The 21,919-nt window shown below is 59.3% G+C and overlaps 3 protein-coding genes and 1 long non-coding RNA gene across 6 annotated transcripts; 3 read left to right on the forward strand and 1 right to left on the reverse strand.

Annotated features, from left to right (window-relative positions):
* Nucleotides 1-6,825, forward strand: STING1 (stimulator of interferon response cGAMP interactor 1). 3 transcript variants are annotated; one of them, XM_039559944.1, is made up of 7 exons: nucleotides 1-328; nucleotides 789-850; nucleotides 1,438-1,615; nucleotides 2,455-2,563; nucleotides 2,721-2,959; nucleotides 4,794-4,980; nucleotides 6,364-6,825. In XM_039559944.1, exons 1-7 carry the CDS (start codon nucleotides 179-181, stop codon nucleotides 6,555-6,557), a joined length of 1,119 nt encoding a protein of 372 aa, XP_039415878.1. In that variant the 5' UTR covers nucleotides 1-178; the 3' UTR covers nucleotides 6,558-6,825. The 3 variants fall into 3 exon arrangements, with proteins under 3 accessions (XP_039415878.1, XP_039415876.1, XP_039415877.1); XM_039559942.1 differs by having other exon boundaries at nucleotides 2-328; nucleotides 561-850; XM_039559943.1 differs by having other exon boundaries at nucleotides 3-328; nucleotides 615-850.
* A 4,615-nt stretch (nucleotides 6,826-11,440) lies between these two features.
* On the forward strand, nucleotides 11,441-12,574 carry LOC120410746 (SLC35A4 upstream open reading frame protein-like). The gene is made up of 3 exons (XM_039559833.1): nucleotides 11,441-11,519; nucleotides 11,620-11,718; nucleotides 11,884-12,574. Exons 1-3 carry the CDS (start codon nucleotides 11,505-11,507, stop codon nucleotides 12,079-12,081), a joined length of 312 nt encoding a protein of 103 aa, XP_039415767.1. The 5' UTR covers nucleotides 11,441-11,504; the 3' UTR covers nucleotides 12,082-12,574.
* Nucleotides 12,575-12,637: 63 nt separating this feature from the next.
* On the forward strand, nucleotides 12,638-14,470 carry SLC35A4 (solute carrier family 35 member A4). Its single transcript, XM_039559832.1, has one exon. It carries the CDS (start codon nucleotides 12,652-12,654, stop codon nucleotides 13,597-13,599), a length of 948 nt encoding a protein of 315 aa, XP_039415766.1. The 5' UTR covers nucleotides 12,638-12,651; the 3' UTR covers nucleotides 13,600-14,470.
* A 2,904-nt stretch (nucleotides 14,471-17,374) lies between these two features.
* LOC109145564 lies at nucleotides 17,375-18,494 on the reverse strand. The gene is made up of 3 exons (XR_005603034.1): nucleotides 18,414-18,494; nucleotides 17,703-17,785; nucleotides 17,375-17,513 (listed from the first exon to the last, which is right to left on the reverse strand). It is a non-coding gene; the product is annotated as an uncharacterized LOC109145564 (long non-coding RNA).
* Between the last annotated feature and the right edge of the window lie 3,425 nt (nucleotides 18,495-21,919).

Here is a 21,919-nt window from a genome sequence, read left to right on the forward strand (position 1 = left end):
ACGTGCAAGCTCATGGATATCGAAACCTGGCACAGTCACCAGTGCCTGGATTTCCTGTGGGCTGAGATGCCCTGTGTGGCATACTCATGGATGCCCTGTGTGGGAGAGCTCTGGCGCTCTACAGGCTGCCTGCTGCTGCCAGAGCTCCTTTCATTTTCACTTTCCTGGGTGTTGGGAGATGTGCAGGTCTACCAGCCCGTACGTCGCCGAGGCTCCGGGTGCGTGTCTGCAGCAGCCTCCGGAAGGAGCCCCAGCTGCCCAGGCGGCAGCACAGAGCCCGGGAACCACAGCGGGGGAAACCTGGGGCTGGCAGCTGGAAACTGCTCCGGTGAGTGCGGCCAGAGCAGTGACAGCCCTGTGGCTGCGGAGCAGGGCGGGCTGGCATCCATTTAGGAGCGGGGTGGCCAGCCAGGCTCTGTCTTGCCGAGCCCATTTGGGCACAGGGGACAGCCCCGAAGGGGAAGCGCAGGGGAGCCTCCTCAAAGGGTTGTGTGCTTTGGGATGCTCAGTGAGTGCTGGGCGCACGCATCCCCCTGATCTGCTATTATCCGCTCCCACAGTGCTGCTGTGGGTGCTGGGAACGAGCTGCTGCTGACCCCCCATCTCCATCGCAGATGCCCCGGGAGCCGAGGCAGCGCCGTGCCCCGCTGATCCCCGAGGCCCGCGGCGGGCGGGCGCAGCGCGCTGTGTGCGTGCTGCTGGCGCTGTGCGCCGGGGCTCTGCTCCTCGCCGGGGAGTCCCTCGTGCCCACCGCCCGCAGCCTCATCTTCCACTTCGCCACCCTGCAGATCGGGGCGCTGCTCAAGGGCATCTGCTACCTGGCCGAGGAGATCTTCCACCTCCACTCCAGGTGAGCCGGCGGGGCTGGCTGTCTGCGGCTCTCCTGGGACCACCCTGGGGACAAGGGCGTTGCACCCTCGGGGTGTGGTGGGGTTTGCTGCTGGTCGCTGTGCTCACATGTGCCCTCTGTGGCAATGCTGTGCTGTGCCCGGCAGCACACGCTGCCGTCCATCACCCTCCTGTCCTTCTCATCTCTTGCTCCCTCTCCCACCCTCTCCCCCACTCCCACCTGCCCAGCTCCCCCATATGTCCATGGATGTCTCCTCTCTGTGGTAACTCCCCAGTGTGCCCTTTCCCTGGGGAACAGATCTTGGCCCCCAGCCTTTTCCCACCACCCGGTGCTGGAGGGCAGGGGGCTCTCTTTGCTGTCCAGGGTGACATTCCATCTGCTCCCTCTGAGTCCCACGGGTGCTGCAAGGGACCCAAGCCCTCTCCTGGCTGGGGGCACTGGGGTGTGCTGGGCAGGGTCCCACAGGGCTCTGTAGTGCTCTGGAAGGTGGCACTGGCCAGGAGGTGGGAGCAGCCCTGGCCAGTGCCCTGTGGGCTGCAGAGGGTGGGTGGCCACCAGCCTGACTCCTGTCTCCCTCTCCCATCCAGGCACCACGGCAGCTTCTGGAAAGCCCTGAGCAGCTGCTTCCCCCCGCGCTGGCACGGGCCCATGCTGCTCATCTGTGGCTCAGCCTACGTGGCTCTCCTCGGTGATGGGCAGCCACTCTGCCTCCACCTCATCTTGGCCAGTCTGTGCCAGCTCCTCGTCCTTGCGCTGGGGCTCCACGTAAGGCTCCCACACCTTCAGCCTGGCCAGCTGCCCAGGGAGCCCGGCATCCCTGAGCAGCCATGGGGGCACGTAGCCAGCTCTGCATGGCCTCTGCACGTCCAGCCCACCCAGAGTGAGCCTGGCGGGAAGAGCACTCTCAGCTCAGCCCTGCAGGGCTGATCTCCCTGGCCCTGTGCTGCCAGGAGTGTGGGTAGGAGGGCCAGGCTGCCTCCTAATGAGCACAACCACTCCAGGGGATGGTACGGCCCCCTGACATGAAAAACAGGGGTATTTTAAATCAGTCAGTCGAGCTGGTGCTTGAGGGGAAAGCAGAGCCTGTGTGTTCTCAATTATCAGTGTGGTGTGGGGGCAGAGCCAAGCCCCAGGTGCCACTGCAGCATTGAGAGGGCTCTGCTGTGCCCCAGCGGGGCTGGAAGGGTCACACAGGCTGCAGAAGGTGCTTCTGTCAGGTGCCTGTGGGACTGGACACCCATCTCCACCTAAATGCACACACAGAGCTGGCAGAGACCACTGGGAATCCCACCATCAGGCACTGGGATGTCTCTTCTCCCATGCTGGAAGCACAGGGCAGATGCACAAGTTGCACTGGGACACACAATCCCAGTGGAGGGTGCAGCCAGGGAAATGCCTGGCTCACTCCAGCCCCCAGTTCCCCCATCTGTGGGGGCTGTCAGGGGCTCTGCCCTGCTGCCCTGCATGGTGGTGGAAGGGAATGGTGGGGTTGTTCACTCTCCAGATCTCTTTGGAGTTCTCCAATCCCTGTGGAGAACTGACTGTTGCAGAAGGGCCCAGGTGGGTGGTGTCATCACCTGGGCTGTCTGTCCTTCCCTCCACAGAAGCTCTCAGCAGTGGAGATGTCTGAGATGTCCGAGAGGTCCAAGCAGAACGTCGCTCATGGGCTTGCCTGGTCCTATTACGTTGGGTACCTAAAAATAGTCCTGCCACGTACGTAGCTGTTTCCCTGCATTCTCACGCCTACAGATAGAAATAGCTCCTAATAACAATCCTCCCACTTTTACAGTGTTAGCAGGGAAATGGGAAGCAAGGCAGAATGCAGCTGTACTCACACCAGGCACCTCTGCCCGATGCTCTCTTCCACCAGGGATGAAAAAGTCCATGGAGGAATTCTGCAGAGCCAATCCCAACCTCCTGGCGTGCAGGAAGACCTGGAAGCTCCACATCTTGATCCCTCTGAGCTGTGATGTCTATGATGACCTGGAGAAAGCTGACAGCAATATCCAGTATGTGACAGACCTCACTGAAACCACCCTAGCCCGAGCTGGCACCAAAAAGAGGGTGTACAAACACAGCCTCTATGCAATCAGGGATGAAGAAAACCAGGTATGCTGGCTGAGAGCAGCAACATCATCCCCAAAGTCTTGCTGGCCCCAGCAGTGGCTGTAAGGACAGGAGACTGTCCCCTCTCCTATTAGACACTCCCAGCTTTCACCAGGCTTCCACAAGATGGAGAAGTCCTGTTCCAGTACCCCTTCCTGCTGGCTGACTACCCCCAGGCTCAGCTGCAGGGATGATGGGCTTGTTTAACCCCTCCTGGAGCTGATTTAAGTCCAGAAAAGAGTAGAAAACTGAGCAGAAAAAAGCAGATGTGGGCTACAGAGCATCACTTCCCAGAGAACGAATGTTTCCTTGTGTTGTGAACAGGTGCTTGAAGATGTCTGTGTGAATCACTATTTGACTCCCCCCTTTCCCCCAGTCACCCCTTTTCCAGGCTGGTGAGCCCTAAATCTCTCCATCTGATATTGCGTTCATCTCCTTCCACATCTCCCGGCAGACTGGCCCTGTCCCTATCCCTTGGAGGAGGGAACACCCTGGTGCTGTGGATGGAGGCATTGCTCTGCTCCTCACCTGGGTTCCCTGATTTGCCCTTTGGCAGTGGCTGAGCTCTGAGCTGCTGTTCCTAAAGCCCTGCCTGCAGGGACCCCGAGCCTCTCCTGGCCCTGCTCAGGGGGAAGCACAGTCGGCCGCGGGTTCTTCCCGCTGCGCTGCACGCACGGATGCTGTGTTCCCTCTGCCAGGCTCCTGCTGAGTCACTCTGCTCCCCAGGAGCTCCAGCAGCTCTGAGCCTGGACCTGGCCTTCCAGTAATATCTGCCCCTCAGCTTCCTGCCCAGGCCCTCACAAGTGGCAAGTGATGCAGGGCCCAGCACCAGCACCTGCCCCAGGGCACGGCAGTAACTGCCTGCCAAGGCTGGGAACTTCCTGCTTCTCTGCATTTACTTGGGATCATGTCCCTCTTCCTTCTAATTCACTCCTTTAAACTTTCCAGTTTACCCAGTGTAAGACTTACTGGTAACCCTGCCCCTCCTTGGCTTGTTTATGGCTTTATCAGATTTCTCCTTGTTTCTTTGCTCAGCCTCCTTCCAGCTGTGCCTCCACCTTTCCAATGTTTGTGTTGTTCTCTGCCCTCCAGCACTCTGTTAGGATGCTCAGACTTAGAATAATGGAATCACAAAATATGCTGGGTTGGAAGGGACCCACAAAGATTATCAAGTCCAACTCCTGGCCCTCCACAGACACCCCAACAATCCCACCCTGTGCCTGGGAGCAGTGTGCAAGCGCTCCTGGAGCTCTGGCAGCCTTGGGGCTGGGACCATTCCCTGGGGAGCCTGGTCAGTGCCTGAGCACCCTCTGGGGGAAGAACCTTTCCCTGATATCCAACCTAACCCTGCCCTGACACAGCTCCAGCCCTTCCCTTGGGTCCTGTCCCTGGTCACAGAGAGCAAAGATTGGTGCTGCCCCTCCACTGTCCTTTGTATAGCAGAAAGCCACCAAGAAGGTGTGGTCACAGGGCAGGAGTGTCTCCCTAGGGGAGATGGGGAAAATTCCATGGGGAAAATCGCCCTCCAGGCTGCTCTTGGGAGCACTGACAAAGTCAGTGGCTGGACCCCATGGGGAAGTGCTGCTCCCTGAGCCCACCTGGCACAGGGGACACTTGTACCTGTCAGGCCAGCTGCTCTTTCCCTGCTCTGCACGAGGCAGGGGGACACTGGGGCCAGAGCCAGTGTCCCTGTCCCAGTGTTCCAGCACACAGCACCAGTGCAAGGGAGGCCAAGGAGCCGCTGAGAGGTTCTGAGTGCTCTGCCCAGTGCCAGGGTCCCCCAGCAGCCCTTTGCCCAGTCCTCCTGTCCCCACATCTTTTCCTTCCATCCCTGCAGCTCTGGTACTGTGCTGTGGAATATGCCACCCCGCTGCAGTCCCTCTACGCCATGTCCCAGGATGAGTGTGCTGCCTTCAGCCGGGAGGAGCGCCTGGAGCAGGCCAAGCTCTTCTACAGGACCTTGGAGGAGATCCTGAAAGGCTCCAAGGAGTGTGCAGATGCCTACCGGCTCATTGCCTATGAGGGTGAGTGAGGGGGAAGGGGTTGGAGTGCCCAGGACAGTGGCTGTGCTCTTCTAGCCCTGAATGACCTCAGATCAGGGTCTGTACAGAGCACAGCTGATGCCCCCAGTCAGGGGACCACAGTGGCCCCTGCTACCATGGGAGGAACAGAGGGGCTGCCTTCCCACGTGAAATAGGAACATCACTGAGCATGGCATCACCAGCTGGGTGAGGGAGGGGATTGTCTCACTCTGCTCTGGGCCAGGCAGCCTCACCTCCAGTCCTGGGGCAATTCGGGCACCACAATATGAGAAAGATCTACAGCTGTTAGAAAGTGTCCGAAGGAGGGACCCAGGGATGGTGAAGGGCCCAGAGGGGCCACACAAGAAGCATCTGAGGGCACTCAGCCTGTCCAGCTGGAGCAGAGGAGACTGAGGTCAGACCTCACTGGAGGCTGCAGCTCCTCCCAAGGGGCAGCTCCAATCTCTGCTCCCTGGGACCAGGGCAGGACCCAAAGGAACAGCTGGAGCTGTGCCAGGGGGATTTAGTCTGGATATCAGGAAAAGGCTCTTCCCCAGAGGGTGCTCAGGCACTGACCAGGCTCCCCAGGGAATGGTCCCAGCCCCAGGGCTGCCAGAGCTCCAGGAGCATTTGGACAACGCTCTCAGACACAGTGTCTGTGCAGGGCCAGGAGCTGGACTGGGTGATCCTTGTGGATCTCTTCCAATTCAGGGTATTCCATGATTCCATGATTCCAAGGACTTCTTGCTGTGGGTCTGAGGAGCAGGGAAGGTGGTGGCAGCACTGGTTGTCCCAGCTGAAGTCCCCAAGGGGACTTGAGACAAGCTGTCTACTGCAAGAATTAAGTATAACAGCAGGCATCCAGGGGAAGCAGCAGCTCCCCTTGCTGTTGATGTTCCTGGAAGAAGTTGCTGGGGCTGTCAAGCCCTCCCCAGCAGTGGGATGAGTGTGTGCTGGCTCGGTGCCATTCCTGCTGACAGGGGATGGGAGGGAGCGAGGATTTCCCTCATTCCCATCATCTTTTCACTCCCATCTCCTCACCTCCGCCAGATGAAATCAGCATCTTGCTGTAATGAATGTTGGTTTTTTCAGAGGAAACTCAGCACTCTCCCTGATGGGGAGGAGCATTTCCATCCAGTGAGGCACTTCCCAGCACAAGCACTACTGGGAATCCAGCACATAGTGCCTGTAATTTTACACTCCTCCCCGCACTTTGTGTTTGAATTGTTTCCCTCTGCTGTGCTGAAAGTGGAAAGTAAAAGCTGTATTTTGACTGTGCAGGAAATTCTGCATATTTTGGGGCATCTCACAGAGAATTTGCTCCCTGCCCAGAGCTCTGCCTCAGGACAACCAGTGAAGGTAGGTTTTGTCTTTCTTCTGTTCCAGAGCCAGAAGAAGCAGAGACCTGCTTCTTGTCCAGAGAGATCATGTGGCACTTGCAGCAGGAGCATCGCGAGGAGATCACCATGCTTGAGGGGAACCACCTGCACACCCCGTCCATGGCCCTGGACTCAGCAGAGCTCAACCTCCAGATCAGCGTGTCAGACCTGCCACAGCCACTGCGCACTGACGGCTTCTAGCACAGCCCTCACCGCCCCTCGGGGCTCCAGTCACCCTTCCCCAACCCCCTTCCTCTTTGGAGCACATGCCGTCCATGGCAGCGACCCCCAGCTCCCAGACAAACCTCCTGTATACCAAAGTTACTGGAGCAGCTGACTCAGCCCACAGCCTTGTGACACGCTTCCCATTTTTTTTCTTATGTACAAGCTCATATATTCTTCTGTGGGTGTATTGGGTTTTTATCTGCTTTGATTTGTGTCATATAAAGCACTTTCCTCTGGGACCAGCTGCAGTATCCTAAATCTTGGGCACAATGTGCAGTCTGCCCCATGTGGGATAGGAAAAGGTTTTTCCCTCAGAGGATGGTGGGACACTGACTGGCTCTAAGGCTGCCAGAGCTCCAGGAGCACTTGGATGATGTTCTCAGGGACAGGGTGGGATTGTTGGGGTGTCTTGGCAGGGCCAGGAGTTGGACTGGATGATCCTTGTGGGTCCCTTCCAACCCAGGATATTCCATGATTCTGTGATACGCTGTGGTGTTGGATGGGGCTTTGGAAATCCCCACAAGTGTGCCTGTGTGTGCTGGGACAAACACAGCCAGCCCACATGGCCTGACTCATGGGGCAGCGTCTGCAGGCACAGGGAGCATGTGCAGGACTTCCAGGGGAACTTCCAGCCTGAGGGGAAGTGTTGGTGGCAGAGCAGGCTCACCCGGGATGGGGAGATGCCGATGGAAAGGGCTGGGCGGGTGCAGGCTGGAGCTGCGACAACAGCCCTGCTCCTGCCCTTGGCTGCCCAGCTCCTTTTAGAATCATGGAACCCTGGAATCACTAAGGCTGGAAAAGCCCTCTAAGGTCATCGAATCCAACCATTAACCCAGCACTGCCAAGGCCACCACTAACCCGTGTCCCCAGGTGCCACATCCATGCGTTTTTTAACATTTCCAGGGGACAGTGACTGCCCTGCACAGCCCATTCCAATGCCTGACAATGATTTCTGTGAATAAATTCTTTCTGATGTCCAAACTGAACCTTCCCTGGAGCAGTTTGAGGCCATTTCCTCCATTGTTGTCCCTTGTTCCCCGGGAGCAGAGCCCCACCTGGCTGTCAAGGAGTTGTAGAGCGGGAGACAGTCCCGCCTGAGCCTCCTTCTCCCCAGGCTAAGCCTCCCCTCAGCTCCCTTAGCTGTTCCTCATCTTGTGCTCCAGACCTTTCCCCAGCTCCATTCTTCTCTGGACACACTCCAGCCCCTCGATGTCTTTCTTGTGAGGGGCCCAGAACTGAACACAGAATTCCAGGTGCCTCACCTGGGCTATATATGCACCTTTCCTGCATGTGGGAGAACATGGTGGGAGATCTCTCCCCAGCTCCAGCCCCACAAGCTTTCAGGGGAGATTTGGCTGCATGTTGGTCCTGCTGGGGCTGGGAACTGGAACCCATTTCAGGATGCAGTAAAACCTTAATCTGCAGCCTAATCTCTGGGTACTGCATCTGTGCGAAAACGGCAGATGAAAGGGCTGTGAAGGGAGGGTTGGGACAGCAAAGGCCACTGCAAAGAGCCAGCTGGTTTGCAGAGGTATCAGGAATCTTTGCCAAGGCCTCCGGGATGTGCCAAGTGCCTGGTGCTGGACTGACTGGAGAGGGAAGACAGCAGGTGAGGGACCTCCTGCTCCTGGTCGGAGACACCCTGGGTGCGGGGAGCAGAGCGGGGGTCTGGCCCTGGGGTGTGGGCAGAACATGGGTCCTGGTCACCTGAGCAGCGTTCCCAAGGGCACAGAGCAAATGCTGGCTGTGGGCACCTGCTGAGATGCAAAGGAAATGCAGGGCTGAGCTCAGCAACACGGGAACAGCCAGCAGCAGCTGTGTGAGCAGCAAAGCCACTGCAGTCCCCGAGGGCTCTTCAAACCCATCCTTGTGGGACACAACTCTGTGTCCTCCTTGATGCCCTGCTCCCTTCTCATGTGGAAGGTTCTTATCTCGCCCATCACTGCAGCCAGGCTGGGCTGGCGATGCTGATAAGCTCAGGCCATATTAGCAGGGGACAGGTTGAAAGACAGGCACAAGCCCAGAGGAAATCTGACAGCACAACCTTGTTCCAGCAGCAGCCGTGCTGCCAGCCAAAGGCTCAGCTCCCGCCACTGCTCAAGGGCACAGCCGGGGCCAAGGTGAAAGCCTTTGCTGGCAGCGGGAATCGGAGGCAGGGCTAGATCAGAGGCAGGAAAATCAAACCTCAGAAGTGGCAGCTCGCTGCTAAACTGGCAAACACAGGATAACCAGTTTCCCCTTGAGCTTTCCAACAGCACAAATAGCTCAGTTTTAGTGCTAATCACAGTATCCCACAGCAGCTCTGACTCAGACTCAGGACTTTCCAGCTTGGAGGCAGACTCGTCCTGATCCATGGGGAGCAGCAATGCACCACACCTCAGCAAGGTGAGCCGAGCAGGTCCAGGGGCCACCACAATCCAGCGGGTCCCAGGCGGAGCAGGGAAGGAGGTTCACAGCCTGGATCCTGCTGAGCAAGGCACAGGATGGCTGCATCCTCCCTCCAGCCAGGGCTGGGGACAGGGCTTCTCCCAGCCCTTCCTCACATCCCAGGTGTTTTCCCACCAGAAATCCCAGGAACCACCTGCAGTGACCCATTCGTGCTGCTCCACACAGCACAGAGCCTTGGTGTGTAACCTTGGGGGGCTGTGGGGTGAGTTCCCTCACAGACCCTCTGCAGGGCAGGTACCATGACCTAGAAAAACTGATCTTCATGGAATCCCAGAATGGGTTGGGTTGGAAGGGACCTTAAAGCTCATCTCATTCCACCCCCTGCCATGGGCAGGGACACCTCCCACTGTCCCAGGCTGCTCCAAGCCCCATCCAACCGGCCTCGGACACTTCCAGGGATGGGGCAACCACAGCTTCTCTGGGCACCCTGTGCCAGGGCCTCACCACCCTCCCAGGGAAGAATTCCTTCCCAATATCCAATATAAACCTACTCTCTGCCATACTGTCCTGCAGAAAGTGCTGGTGAGGCTGCTGATGGGTTCACCTCTCTGGAGGTGAGAGCAGTGACTGATCATAGGGATCTGCTGCCCTCACATGTTTTTTACCAATACCCAAATTTTCCCAATCAGCCTTGCACTAAGTGGCATTTTTCAAGTGTTGTGATTGTTCCAAGAAAGGTCCTTGCACTCACTCACATAGCTTTATTTTATTTTATTTTATTTTATTTTATTTTATTTTTATTTTATTTTATTTCATTTTTACCTTTCATGAAGTAAAAATCCTGCTTGAAAAGTGGCTGGTTTGAGGCGGCTGAGGAAAATGTCAGGTTCACTAAGTCCACACCATCCTCTGGATAAAGTTTGGAATCCTGCAAAGCAAGGAAACAGCAGCTCAGCACTCAGCCTTCAGCAACGTTTGGCGTTAAACTGGCTATTAATATTAATAACGATATTAATGCTTCTTCTTTGGGCTGCACCTGCCACTGCCTCTTGAGTCCCTTTCCTTTCCTCTTCCCAGTGCTCAGTGGAAGCAGTGTAATATACGCTGGGAATGTATCTAAATTAACTTGGAGAGCAGCAGCCTGACAGCCCAGAAGGCTTCACAGAGCTGCCTCTGTGCCAGCGTAGCACCCACAAGAACAACACATACATAACCCCCAGCATCACAGGTTTTAATTAAATTGTGCCAAGCACCTGAAACCAACATTTCCCACAGTTCCTCAGCCTTGCCTGCAGTTCTGCAGTGCCTGTTTTCCAAGCTGGAAATGCTGCAGTCTGGGTCTCCTTGGCACCTCCCGTGGCTGTGTCAGCTGGAGCGTGGCCCCAGCACAGCTCTGTGGGGCTTTGGGCTCACACAGAGGTGGGACAGCCCCAGATTGTGCCAGGAACTGAATATTCAGGAAAATTTCTCCACTGAAAGTGTGGTCAAGCACTGTGACAGACTGCCCAGGGCAGTGCTGGAGTCACCGTCCCTGGAACTGTTCAAAAAACGTGTGCGTGTGGCTCTCGGGAGCTGGGAGCTGTTTAACGTTTTAATGGTTTTTTTTGGCTTGGCAGGGCTGTGTTGATGGTTGGACTGGATGATCAGAGAATCATTTCGGTTGGAAAAGAACTGCAAGATCATTTTTGTTCTTCTCTTGATTTTGTTCTCGTATTTCTGGGAGTGTATGTGAAAATTCCTCCTTGGAGCTGAGGAGTGCCCATCAGAGTGACTCCTCGAGGCTGAGTGAGAGATTTGCCCCGGGCATTGAGATGGATGAGGAGCATCAGTGTCTGCTCAGTAATTACTTTACTACCTTTAGTATCATTTAATATCAGTATTGCTTCAAAAATATTGTGCTGCTCTAGTAGTTAGAACTACCTACACTGTGCAGTAAATAATTAAGATCTTTTAGCTTAATCATCATAATCATTAATGTAAATATTTTATTTATACAAATATTTTTGGGTTACCATCCTTAATCCTGAAGGACAAAGTCATATAAAGGCTCAATTGCACTGCTTTAGACATAAACCCTTTGCCAAGCCTGGGACTGGATCAGACTCCTCACGGAGGAAGAGCCCTGGGAAGCTGCGGAGCTTGGGACCCCCATCCATCCTGTCCCCACGGGCGGGAAGGTGGCTGGGCTCTGGCAGTCCTGACGGCGCTGAGGAGCGCCCATGAGCTCCGTCAGTGTGGCCCCGGAGCGGCCCCGGAGGCGGCGCAGCGCAGCCGATACCGCGCGAAAGCCTCAAGGGAAGCCACCGCCCCCCCAAGATGGCGCCGGACGGGCGGCGTGAGGGAGCAGGGGGCTGTCACGTGACTCCGCCCCACCCAATCAGCGTCTGGCGTGGCCTCCGTGGCGGGAAGGGGAGCGCGGGAGGAGGCGCTGCTTCCATGACAACCAATCAGCGGCGCCTTGGGGGCGGGGCTAAAGGGGGCGGTGTCACGTGCATCCCCGCCAGCCAATCAGCGGCGGGCGGCGGCGGCGCCAAGATGGCGGACGATAAGGTGAGCGGGGAGGGCCGGGGCTGAGGGGCCGCCGGGGCTGTGGGCAGGCCGCGCCGGTTCCTCCCGCGGAGGGCGGGGATCACCTCCGTGTCTCCCGCAGGACTCGCTGCCTAAGCTGAAGGATCTCGCCTTCCTGAAGGGGCAGTTGGAGAGCCTGCAGCGCAGGGTGGAGGACGAGGTGCAGGCCGGCGTGGGGCAGGTAACGCGGGGCTCGGGGCGGGTCGCCCGCCGCCTCTAAGAGGGACTGGTGGGGGAAAAAACAAACCCTAGGGAAAAAACAGCCCACAACTCACCCCTGGGGCACGTCCTGTGTCGCCCCCTCCCCGGTCCCGCCCGGCCGTGCCTCACTGTGCTCTCCCCTCAGGACGGGTCCCTGCTGGCATCGCCCTTACTCAAAGGCTTTCTGGCGGGATACCTGGTAGCCAAGCTCCGCTTCTCCGCTGTCCTGGGCTTCGTGGCCGGCACCTGCACGGGGATTTACGCCGCCCAGAACTACGCCGTGCCCAACGTTGAGAAGACGATTCGTGACTATGTGAATTCACTGAAAAAAGGACGGGACTAGCGAGGAGGAGCCCGGAGGCAGCAGGGACTGCAGGAACGGTGCTCCTTAGGTAGCAGGCACAGAGCACTCCCAGGGCTTTGGGAGGCACATCACCTGCACCCTTTTCCCTGGAAGAGGGCTTTGCACCACACCACTGCGGCACGTCAGGGGGCTGGTGATGGGTGTTTGTTGGGCATCATGGCAGTAGTGATCACTGCCCTAACCCACAGCAGCTTGAGAGCACTGAGGGGCTGCCGGCTGCCTTTTCCCCTCACCTTTCCCAGTGCCCCTGCAGACTGAGGGGCTGCTGTGCCCTGTCACCTGTGTGCCCTGTAACCCTTGTGCCCTGCCACCCAGTCCACACTGTGCCCTGGGAATGTGCTTTGTGTGGCTTCTCAGGAAGGCTTGTAGTTCTCCTAACAAGAGACGGCACCCTGCTCTCCTGCTGCATCACAAATGTTGCAGGGAACATCCTGCTTGAACTACGCTCATTAAATTCTTGGTATTTGGTCTCTTCAGTGTTGCAGGGTGAGAGTCTGTCTGGCCTCTCTACACTGGCAGCAGCTCACTCGTGCTGGCTCTCACCCGGAAATGGGGATGTTTGGGAATGCTGCTGGCTCTGCCAACAGGCTGCTCCAGAGGGGGCTGTGGGCACTGATGCTGCTGCTGTCTGTGGCCATCTATGGCTCCCATGCCCCCCTCCTGACCCTCTGCAAGGTGGATGGGGCCATCCCCTTCAGTTCCACATCCATGGTGGTCCTCGTGGAGCTGACCAAGCTGATGCTGTCCCTCCTGTTCCTGCTGGCCAGGGCGCGGGAGCCGCTGGGAGCGGCGGTGTCCTGGCGTCACGCCGTGCCCTTCGCCCTCTCGGCCCTGCTCTACGCTGCCAACAACAACCTGGTGGTGCACATGCAGCTCTTCATGGACCCCAGCACCTTCCAGGTGCTCAGTAACCTGAAGATCGTCAGCACGGCGCTGCTCTACAGCCTCCTGCTGCGCCGGCGCCTGGGCCCGCGCCGCTGGCTGGCCCTGCTGCTGCTGCTGGCTGCCGGTGTCACCTACAGCTGTGGGGGGCTGCGGGGGCCCAGTGACCCCGGTGGGATGCACCTGCACGTCACACCCGTGGGGCTGCTGCTGCTCTCCGTGTACTGCCTCATCTCCGGCCTGTCTGCTGTCTACACCGAAGCCATCCTGAAAACCCAGGCGCTGCCTCTCAGCCTCCAGAACATCTTCCTGTACTTTTTTGGGGTCCTGCTGAACCTGATGGGCTCCCTGTGGAGCACCACGGAGGGCAGGTTCCTGGAGGGCTTCTCTCTATGGGTGCTGCTGGTCGTGCTCAGCCAGGCTCTGAATGGCCTCATCATGTCCGTGGTGATGAAGCACAGCAGCAACATCACCAGGCTCTTCATCATCTCCTGCTCCATCCTGGTCAACGCCCTCCTCTCTGTTGCCCTCTTCAACCTGCAGCTCACCCTCCTCTTCTTCGTGGCTGTGGCGTGCATTGGCCTGGCTGTGCACCTGTACTACGGAGTCACATAGCCACTGCCTCCCTCCCACGTGTCTGGGCAGCCCCAGTCCTTCCTCAGGGCTGGAATCATTCCTGGTGGGCACCTGCACAGCTCCAAGGACCCCCCCAAGGAGGAGTGCTGAGGGGGAAAGCGCCCTGTCCCTGCTTCCATGGGGAAACTGGGCCCTGCTCCAGCCCAGACAGCCTCTGTGCCATGGGGTTCGCATGGGATCAGGCATGCCGAGCCTTAGCGGGGGTCCTGAATCCCTTGTGCATGTCTCATAGTCTCAAGATGTGCCAGGGGAGGTTCAGACTGAAGAGTGATTTCTTCACAGAAGGGGTGATTAAACACTGGAAGGGGCTGCCCAGGAAGGTGGTGGAATCACCATTGCTGGAAGTGTTTAAGGAAGGACTGGATGTGGCACTTAATGCCATGGTGTAGTTGACAAGGTGATGTTGGCTTACAGGCTGGACTTGATTTCAGAGGTCTTTTTGCACCTAAATGATTCTGGGACTCTGTGTCCCATGTCCTCAAGCTGCTTCCCCACACCACAGTGGCCTGGGAATGCTCGGCAGTAACTGGTCCTGCCACACCTCCTGCCAGCCCAGCATGGGCCTAGTGCCGTTTCAGCTCCCATGGATGCTGCTTGATCCCTACCATTCCTGGTGCTGCTTCCCTGGGCCTCTCCCACCTCCACAGTGTTCCAGCCTAGCCCCTGGCTGGAGCCCTGCTGTCGTCAGGCCTAGTTTCCCCTCCTGGGCACAGTGTCTCTCCAGAGCAGACAGGGGCTGGGGCATGTGGGAACTTTCACCTGCTCCCAAAAGGGGGATGCCCCCCAACTTTGTACCAAGTTCCTGGCAGGCAGAGGCCACCTGGGGTATTAAAGCTGCGGTTCAACAGCATCCATGTGTCTGTCCTGTGTCTGCCCTCCCTGTGGGATGGTGTCTGTGCCCCTTGGGACAGGTTTGGGGGCCAGGGGTGTGTCTGAGCCTGACAACACTCATGAGTGAGGGGGACTCACTTTATTCCATGTGGCCGCAGCTGGGGGCTGCCAGCCTTCCCACCACTGTGCTCCCACAGGCAGGTTCCCAGCACAGAGCAGGGTTTTCCCTCCCTGGGCCAGGTTTCCCTAGGGAGCAGCAGCCGGAGCAGGCAGAAGGGGAGGCTGTGCCTGGGATAACTCGTGACTGGGGCTGGCCAGTCTCCCGGCATCACTGGTGGCTCAGTGCAGGGAGGGGTCTGCAGGGACCCTGTCCTTCCAGGCCAGCTGTCCCCATGCCCTTGACATGGCTCAGGGGCTCTGTGTGGTGGCATCAGCCGTGCCTGCCCGTCGGGTGTCCCGCAGGTGCTGGTTGTGCTCGGCGACTTCCACTGCGTCCCGGAGCACCTCCTGCAGCAGCGCCCGGTGCCGGCGCTCCAGGGCCTCCCGCTGCTCCTCTGCCAGGCGCTGCTGGTCCCGGAGCACCTGCAGGATACCCAAGGTGATGTGGCGCAGCCCTGGCACAGCCGGAAGGGGTGTCCCCAGCCCTGTGTGCCCACCTGCAGCAGGTGCTGCCTGCAGGCCTGCATCTCCTGGTGGTGATTCTGCAGCAGGGCCTCCAGATCCCACTCGGCCGCCTCCCGCTCCCGCAGCGCTGCCTCCAGGCTCAGGCCCAGCGCGGTCACCTCCCTCTGCCAGCGCTCTGTGTCCCACTGCGGGGGCAGGGACAAGGTCAGGGCAGCTCCAGGGTGTCCCTGGTCCCTTGGGCTGTGCCAGGGGAGGAGGAGAGGCTGGAGCTCTCAGTGCTGGGCTCTGCCTGTGCCCACCTCTCCGCTGTGCTCCTGGGCTGGCACGGCGCTGGTCCCGAGCTCTCGCTGGAGGTGCCGGCAGTGCTGAGCCCGCAGCCGCTGCCGCTGTGCCCTGGCCAGGGCGTGCTGGACCTCTGGGGATGGGCATGGCTGGCACTGGCTTCCTGCCTGGCAGACAGCAGAGTGGGCTTGGATGGCACCAGGACCCAGTACTGGCAGCGCAGAGCTGGCCCTGTGCAGGGACCCTGTGGGCTCCCACTCACGCTGTCACTCCTGGGCTGTGGCTGTGGCACTTCACTCTGGGATGGCTCCTCGAGCAGCCCCTGCCCTGTGCTGGCCAGAGCTCGGCTGTCCCCTCCCTGGCTTCTCCTGCTGTCACCCTGTCCTGCTGTGTGGGGACAGGGGAGGAGGATGAGTGTGACGTGGGGGGCTGAAGAAGGACATTCAGATGGAGAGTGAGGCCGTTCCCACCCTGTAAAGCCACGCTCCGTGCCCACATTTTCTCCACCCAGGTGTGGGATGCGTGCCTGGCCCCACGCTCTGGCCCTGCTGGCTCCAGGCTGGCACTGGTCAGGGGTGTCTGGGTCCCAGGCTGCTGGCTTGGTGCTGTATTCCCTGCAGAGACCTGGTCCTGTGAGAGAAGGAGAAGATGTTACAGGGACACAGCCGGGCTTCTCCTGGACTTGGACTATCCCTGGATGAGGGGGCCTGGCCGGACCTCTGCCCACCTTGGTACCGGGCTGGTGCATCTCTCTTGTGCCAAGCACCTCGGCTGCTGCCTGCTTTTTCTCCCACCTCTGACTCTTCAGCACCTGGAAAAGGGGAACTGGAGGTCCTTTTTGGGGTGTTTCAGACCTCCAGGCCTGGCATGGCTCCAGGGACACATCTCACCCCTGGGGCAGCTTCAGGCCCTGCCCTCAGTGTGGGACAAGGGTCTTGACACCAGGATGGGTCAGGAGCCTGGGCCTTCCCCAGCCCAGGGAGTGAGTGCCATCCTGGTCCCACGTGGATCCAGGGGCATTCCCCACCTGCAGCTCCTGCAGGGCTCTCTGCAGCTGGGCCACAGCTGTCTTCTGCTCAGGCAGGCCGGCTGCAGCCAGCAGCTCCATCCGCAGCCCTCGGATCTCCCTCCGGCGTGCCGCGATCTCCTCCTCAGGGTCCCACAGTGTGGTAGAGATGGTCTTGGCCAGCCCCTTCACCCTCTCAGCCAGTCCCAGGGCTCCCAGGATCTCCTCTCTGGAGGTGTCTGGGAGAACAGCGAGCCCTGGGCAGGGGCCAGGGGGGCCACCAGCACAGGGCTCTGAATGCGATGGAGATGAGGGGAGCTGGTGTCCAGCCTGCAGTGACTGCAGGTGTCCCCAGGCAGCAGCCAGGGACCCAGTGCCAGGTGTGGGGCAGGATGGCGGGAATCCTCAGGGAGGGGGCAGGCGCAGTGTGTCCCAGTCCCAGGGGCTACCTGGCAGCGACACACACAGCAGCAGGAAGGTCAGGCTGTTCCCCTCCAGCAGCCGCTCCATGATCCACGGCAGGCAGACAGCATCAGGTTCCCTGCACTCCCTGCACATGGGGAGACACACCCCAGGAGAGTGGTGCAGTGCCAGGCAGGCTGAGCCCTGACCCACAGGAGCCCAAGGATGGGTTGGCCACACATGTGCCCAAGCCCATGGAGTGGTGACACCCCCTTGCCTCCCAGCACGGGCTCCCACTGGGGTGTCCCTCCTGCTTCACCTCCAGGTGTGGAATTCCCTGACCCACAGCAGGCACTCAGGCGTGCCGGAGCGGGACACGGCTCAGCCCCAGTACGTACAGCCTGGGGCAGGGCCCGGTGGCCCTTGGGGACACCAGGATCCTGAAGGCCGAGCGCTGGCGCCTGCCACCCTCCAGCTCCTGCTCCACGGTGAGAGTGAAGAGGCTGCCGGCCCTGGGGAGAGGCCAGTGCAGGAGCTGCAGTGGAGCCAGCCCCAGCACCCCATGGTCCTTCCCAACCTGCAGCATCTGGGCCAAATCCCTCACCCCTGCGCGGCTGAGCGCCCATCTGCGAGGGGCTGCTGAGCACACCCCTGGAACAGCGCTGGGAGGGCACCCAGCCCCCTGGCATAGGCGCTGATGGCAGCCTGGGCATCGGGCACGGCCATTTCTGTTGCCTCCTCCACCATCCTGGAAGCAGAGGGAGACAAGAGCAAGCGAGGAGGGTCACCTCCGTTCACATCCACCTCCTGGACTTGCTGAGGAACACCCCTGGCCATGCTGTGGCTGGGCACCATGCTCCCTGCCCAGCCCCACTCCTGATGTTGGGCTACCGGCCCCCAGGAGCAGCTGCTCAGCCATGGGGCATCAGGTACCTACAGGCCCAGGGGTGCCACATCCATCACTTGCAGGGCTCGGCCATCAGGATGGAGCAGGTCCCAGGCTTTGTCGTGGGTGCTGACCTGGAATGAGGGGGCTGCATTAGGCAGGGGAGCAGGAAGAGGGGTCTGCTGGCATCCCACACTCACCAGAGGCCTGGACTGCTTGTGGCCATGCACAGGTGAGGGCTGAGAAAGGCTGATTTTCGGGTAACTCCCAGCTTTTCCAGCCCTGGCACCAGGGAAGGGCAGAGATCCGGGAACACCCAAGCCCTGTGTGGAGCTTATCAGGTCTCCAGCAGCATCCCAGAGCCAAAGGGCAGGACCCAGCCCAGTGGCAGGAGCTGGCATCACTCCTGTGCCAATCAAGGCCATACTGGAGGGGCCTTCAGGCCACAGGGAGCAGTGACTGGCCTGGAAAGCCCAGCTGCGATGTGAACAGGAAGGGGTTAGAGGGCTCCCCTGTTCCCACCGTGCTGCTGGAGCCTGGGAGATGCTCTGTGGGCAGCCAAGGCTTCCCACATCTGGGAAGTCCTGGAAAGAGGTGAGAACACCTGGGATCCAAAGGTCTCCAGTCCCTGGTGACCATCTGGATGAGGGGGCTGGGTGCCAGAACAGGGCAATATGTGCCCTTGGCACAGCAGGGTCCAGGCAGTGGCAGAGATGGAATGGGACCCTCATCCCAGGGCATCCTGCCCTGCTCCTGCCCTACCTGGACCAGACTGACTGTCTGCAGTCTCTGTGTGTCATCCCCCAAGGCCTCCAGTTCCTGGAAGATGGTGTCAATCACCTGTGAACAAGCTGGGAGCTGTTGGTTCCTGGGACCCATGGCTGGGTCTCACCCTGGCCCTGGTGAGATCAGGGTCCGTTGGGTGACCCAGGAGCCCAGCACTGCACAGTTGTGCTGTCACCTGTCCCTGCCACCTCTCCCCTGTGCCCTCACCTGCCAGATGACACTCTGGAAGGGCAACTGTGTCCCAGGGCCATGGGGGTCCCACAGCAGCAGGGACACGCTGTAGCCAAGGGGAACCAGGGCCAGCTGGGGTCTTACCAGCTCCAGGACCTTCTCCTGGTAGGAGAGACATATCCAGCAGAGCAGGGTCAGCATGGCACAGCCAGCGTGGCACAGCCAGCATGGTACAGCCAGCATGGTACAGCCATGGCAGCCACAGCATGGTGCAGGTGTGTTGGGGAAGATGAAACAGGAAAGCCTTATAAATATGATTGCCTGACAAAAGATTTTGGGAATATGAAAACTACAGGCAACATCGAAATGAAAGCCACTTTTGAAATACCAGGTCTTAGTTACTGAACAACTGGAAAACAATGGTATGGCCGACTGAAGGTAATCCCCTCTTGATGGAACAATACCCTCTGCTTGCAAGCAGGTCCAAGGGTCAGAGCAGACCCTACTAGCTCAGCAGAAGGGGTCCAAAGAGTAGTTTTTAGAAGTTAAGATGTAACACTCTATGGTAATATAAATCATCTTCTGTACTGAATATTCTAATTGTCACTAACCAATCTAATACAAGATACAAATCCTATAGCATTTACATACAGCCTATAAGAGTTCTTATATTACCATAGAGTGTTACATCTTAACTTCTAAAAACTACTCTTTGGACCCCTTCTGCTGAGCTAGTAGGGTCTGCTCTGACCCTTGGACCTGCTTGCAAGCAGAGGGTATTGTTCCATCAAGAGGGGATTACCTTCAGTCGGCCATACCATTGTTTTCCAGTTGTTCAGTAACTAAGACTTGGTATTTCAAAAGTGGCTTTCATTTCGATGTTGCCTGTAGTTTTCATATTCCCAAAATCTTTTGTCAGGCAATCATATTTATAAGGCTTTCCTGTTTCATCTTCCCCAACACAGGTGGCCCTGGCTCACAAGGCTGGGGATGGGGTACTACCCAGAGAAGGACTTGGGGCCCACGGTACCTGTCCTGCATCCAAGTGGAAGATGCCATCGACAGTCAGGCAGCTCTCCTGGTGTGAGGAAGGGGGATATTGTTCAGCTTTCCCCTATCTCAGCACGACCAGTGCAGGGCAAAGGAGGGACTGGGCACACTGGGATGGAGATGGCAGGGGTGGCACAGAGGGCCTGGCACGGGCAGGGGTGAGGGGAGACCCCCCTCCCTTCCCCTGCTCTCTGGGAAGCCCCAGGAGTCCCCTACAAGGGAGGGGCCCATAGGGGTGTAGGGCAGGATCAGCCCAAGAGCTCAGCTCCTCTCAGGGTCCCAGGCATGGCAGGCAGTGGGACCGAGCCCCTGCTCCCACGTGGCTCCCCAGGGACCCTCGTGCCCTGGATGTCCCTGCCCTGCAGCTCTCACCTGAGGCTCCTTCCCAGCAAAGAGGAGCTGTAGGAGGTCCTTGCTGCTGTCCACCCAGCTTTCCCCTGGCCCTGAAAACACCGAGTGTGGGATGGGGTGAGGGGTCACCCCCACCTGCCCCAGCCCTGTCCTGCCCCCTTGCAGCCTGGAGCCACATCCCAGGGCTTCACATCATTCCCAAGCCCTCCTGCAATGACTCAGAGCCACCAGGATGGGGAGGACACCCCGTCCCTGTCAGCACTGCCCAGACCAGGCCCATGGCTTGGCCAGTGGTCCCAGTGCCACCACGGCTGTGGCTGCTGCCCTGTCCCCCTGTTCCCCTGGCATGGGGGTTCAGGTGAAGGCTCTGGGGTGTCCTGAGCTCTACCTGCTGCCTGGTGAAGTCCCAGAGCTGCTCGCACACTGACATCCTGCTGGGCCTGCCGGGACAGAGGGGGAAGGAGCCACAACCTCAGCAGCCACCAGGAGCTGGATGAGCCCCCAAGGAGCTGGGCAGCCCCTGACAGATCCCTCCAAGCCAGCCTGGGCTGTCCCCACCATGGCACTCACCTCGTCCATGGCCAGTGTGGCAGCAACCGCCCGTGAGCTGCTGTTTGCCCGGGCCAGGGATGGGGTTACGCAGGGATCCAGTTCTCCTGCATTATTGATGGGTGTGGGCAGAGCCAGAGCCGGCCTGGAGGTACCCTGCTCCAGGGGCTGAGCCCTGCTGGCCAAGGAATCAGTAGGACCACAGAGGGCAGGGTGGTGCCTGGAGCCTCTCCCACCACTGGGGTGCTCCTGGCTTCAGGAGGGACATCTCTGTCAGCCGTGGCTGGGAGATGAGGGACATTGGACCACCATACACACTGTCACAAGAAGTGACCACAGAATCGCTGGAGAGCAGTCACAGCAAGAGAGGGCAGAAGGAAATGCCAGTGTTGAGGATCTCCACTGTCCGTGGAAATGCAGATGGTGGGGGCCAGGAGAGAGGGGCCAGGACAGCCCCTGCCCTGCTTTTGGACAGGACCAGGAGAAGCAGATGCACACATGTCCCTCTGACTGCCTGTTCCCTGTATGGAATGAGACCCTGCCCTGCCAAAACCACCTCACCCGTGCCTCAGGTGTAAGGCTGATCCCAGCTGGACACAGATGGAACAGGCAGCACTGGGGGGTCCGTCAGGAGCAGGGCAGGTCACATGGCAGGGACAATGGGGGCATCCTGGGGCTTGGGGAGTTGGAGCTGGCCAGAGGGAAAACCCTTTGGGAGGGTGGAGCCCTGGGACAGATCATGGCACGGGGCCTTGAGAGGTTCCCCAGCACTTGGCTGGGCACTTGGCTGGGCACAGCACAGTGGGATAATGCTGGGGAAAGCTCCGCTCCATAGGGGAGCCCAGACTGGGGACTCCAAGAGCCCCTCACCAGCACATGGGGGTCTTGTGAGCCTTCCCACAGAGCACCCATGGGGCAGCAGCGGTGGGAATGGCCACACATCCCCCTCATGCCCTGTGGCGGGGCCTGGCCCTGACCGGGCAGACGGCCCCTTGTGGGTGCTCCCAAGGGATAGCAAAGCCTAGGATTCAGGAGACAGTGATTTCTCCTTCCTCATCCATCAGCCAGCAGCTGCTGCTCCCTGTTCCATGTCCAGCCAGCCCAGGATCCCCAAGGTGCAGGGACACCCTGTTGAACAGCCCTGGTTAACACCAGCAAAGCAGGGCCCTCGCCAACACCTGAACCACCAACCACCCTCCCAGAGCCCAGGGCACGGCCCCAGCCTCCCCTCCGGCTGCTCAGGGCTGGTGGCACAGCCCCAGAGCCCCTCGAGCCCGGGCAGGGACACACCCGGGGGCCCCTGGGCAGCAGCAGCCCCCGAGTCCGTCACCATCCACGCCTGGACCCCGCGCCCTGTTCAG

This window comes from Corvus cornix, chromosome 13 (genome assembly GCF_000738735.6).
Source record: "Corvus cornix cornix isolate S_Up_H32 chromosome 13, ASM73873v5, whole genome shotgun sequence".
NCBI classification, from domain to species: Eukaryota; Metazoa; Chordata; class Aves; order Passeriformes; family Corvidae; genus Corvus; species Corvus cornix.

Excerpts from the sequence above, each read along its gene's own strand:
- STING1 (XM_039559942.1), top strand. The coding sequence starts at position 179 with ATGTGCAGGTCTACCAGCCCGTACGTCGCCGAGGCTCCGGGTGCGTGT. Across the intron at positions 329-560 it reads GGCAGCTGGAAACTGCTCCG|TGCTGCTGTGGGTGCTGGGA; the intron begins GTGAGTGCGGCC and ends CCGCTCCCACAG. Across the intron at positions 2,960-4,793 it reads TCAGGGATGAAGAAAACCAG|CTCTGGTACTGTGCTGTGGA; the intron begins GTATGCTGGCTG and ends CCATCCCTGCAG.
- LOC120410746 (XM_039559833.1), top strand. Across the intron at positions 11,719-11,883 it reads TGCAGGCCGGCGTGGGGCAG|GACGGGTCCCTGCTGGCATC; the intron begins GTAACGCGGGGC and ends CTCTCCCCTCAG.
- SLC35A4 (XM_039559832.1), top strand. The coding sequence starts at position 12,652 with ATGGGGATGTTTGGGAATGCTGCTGGCTCTGCCAACAGGCTGCTCCAG.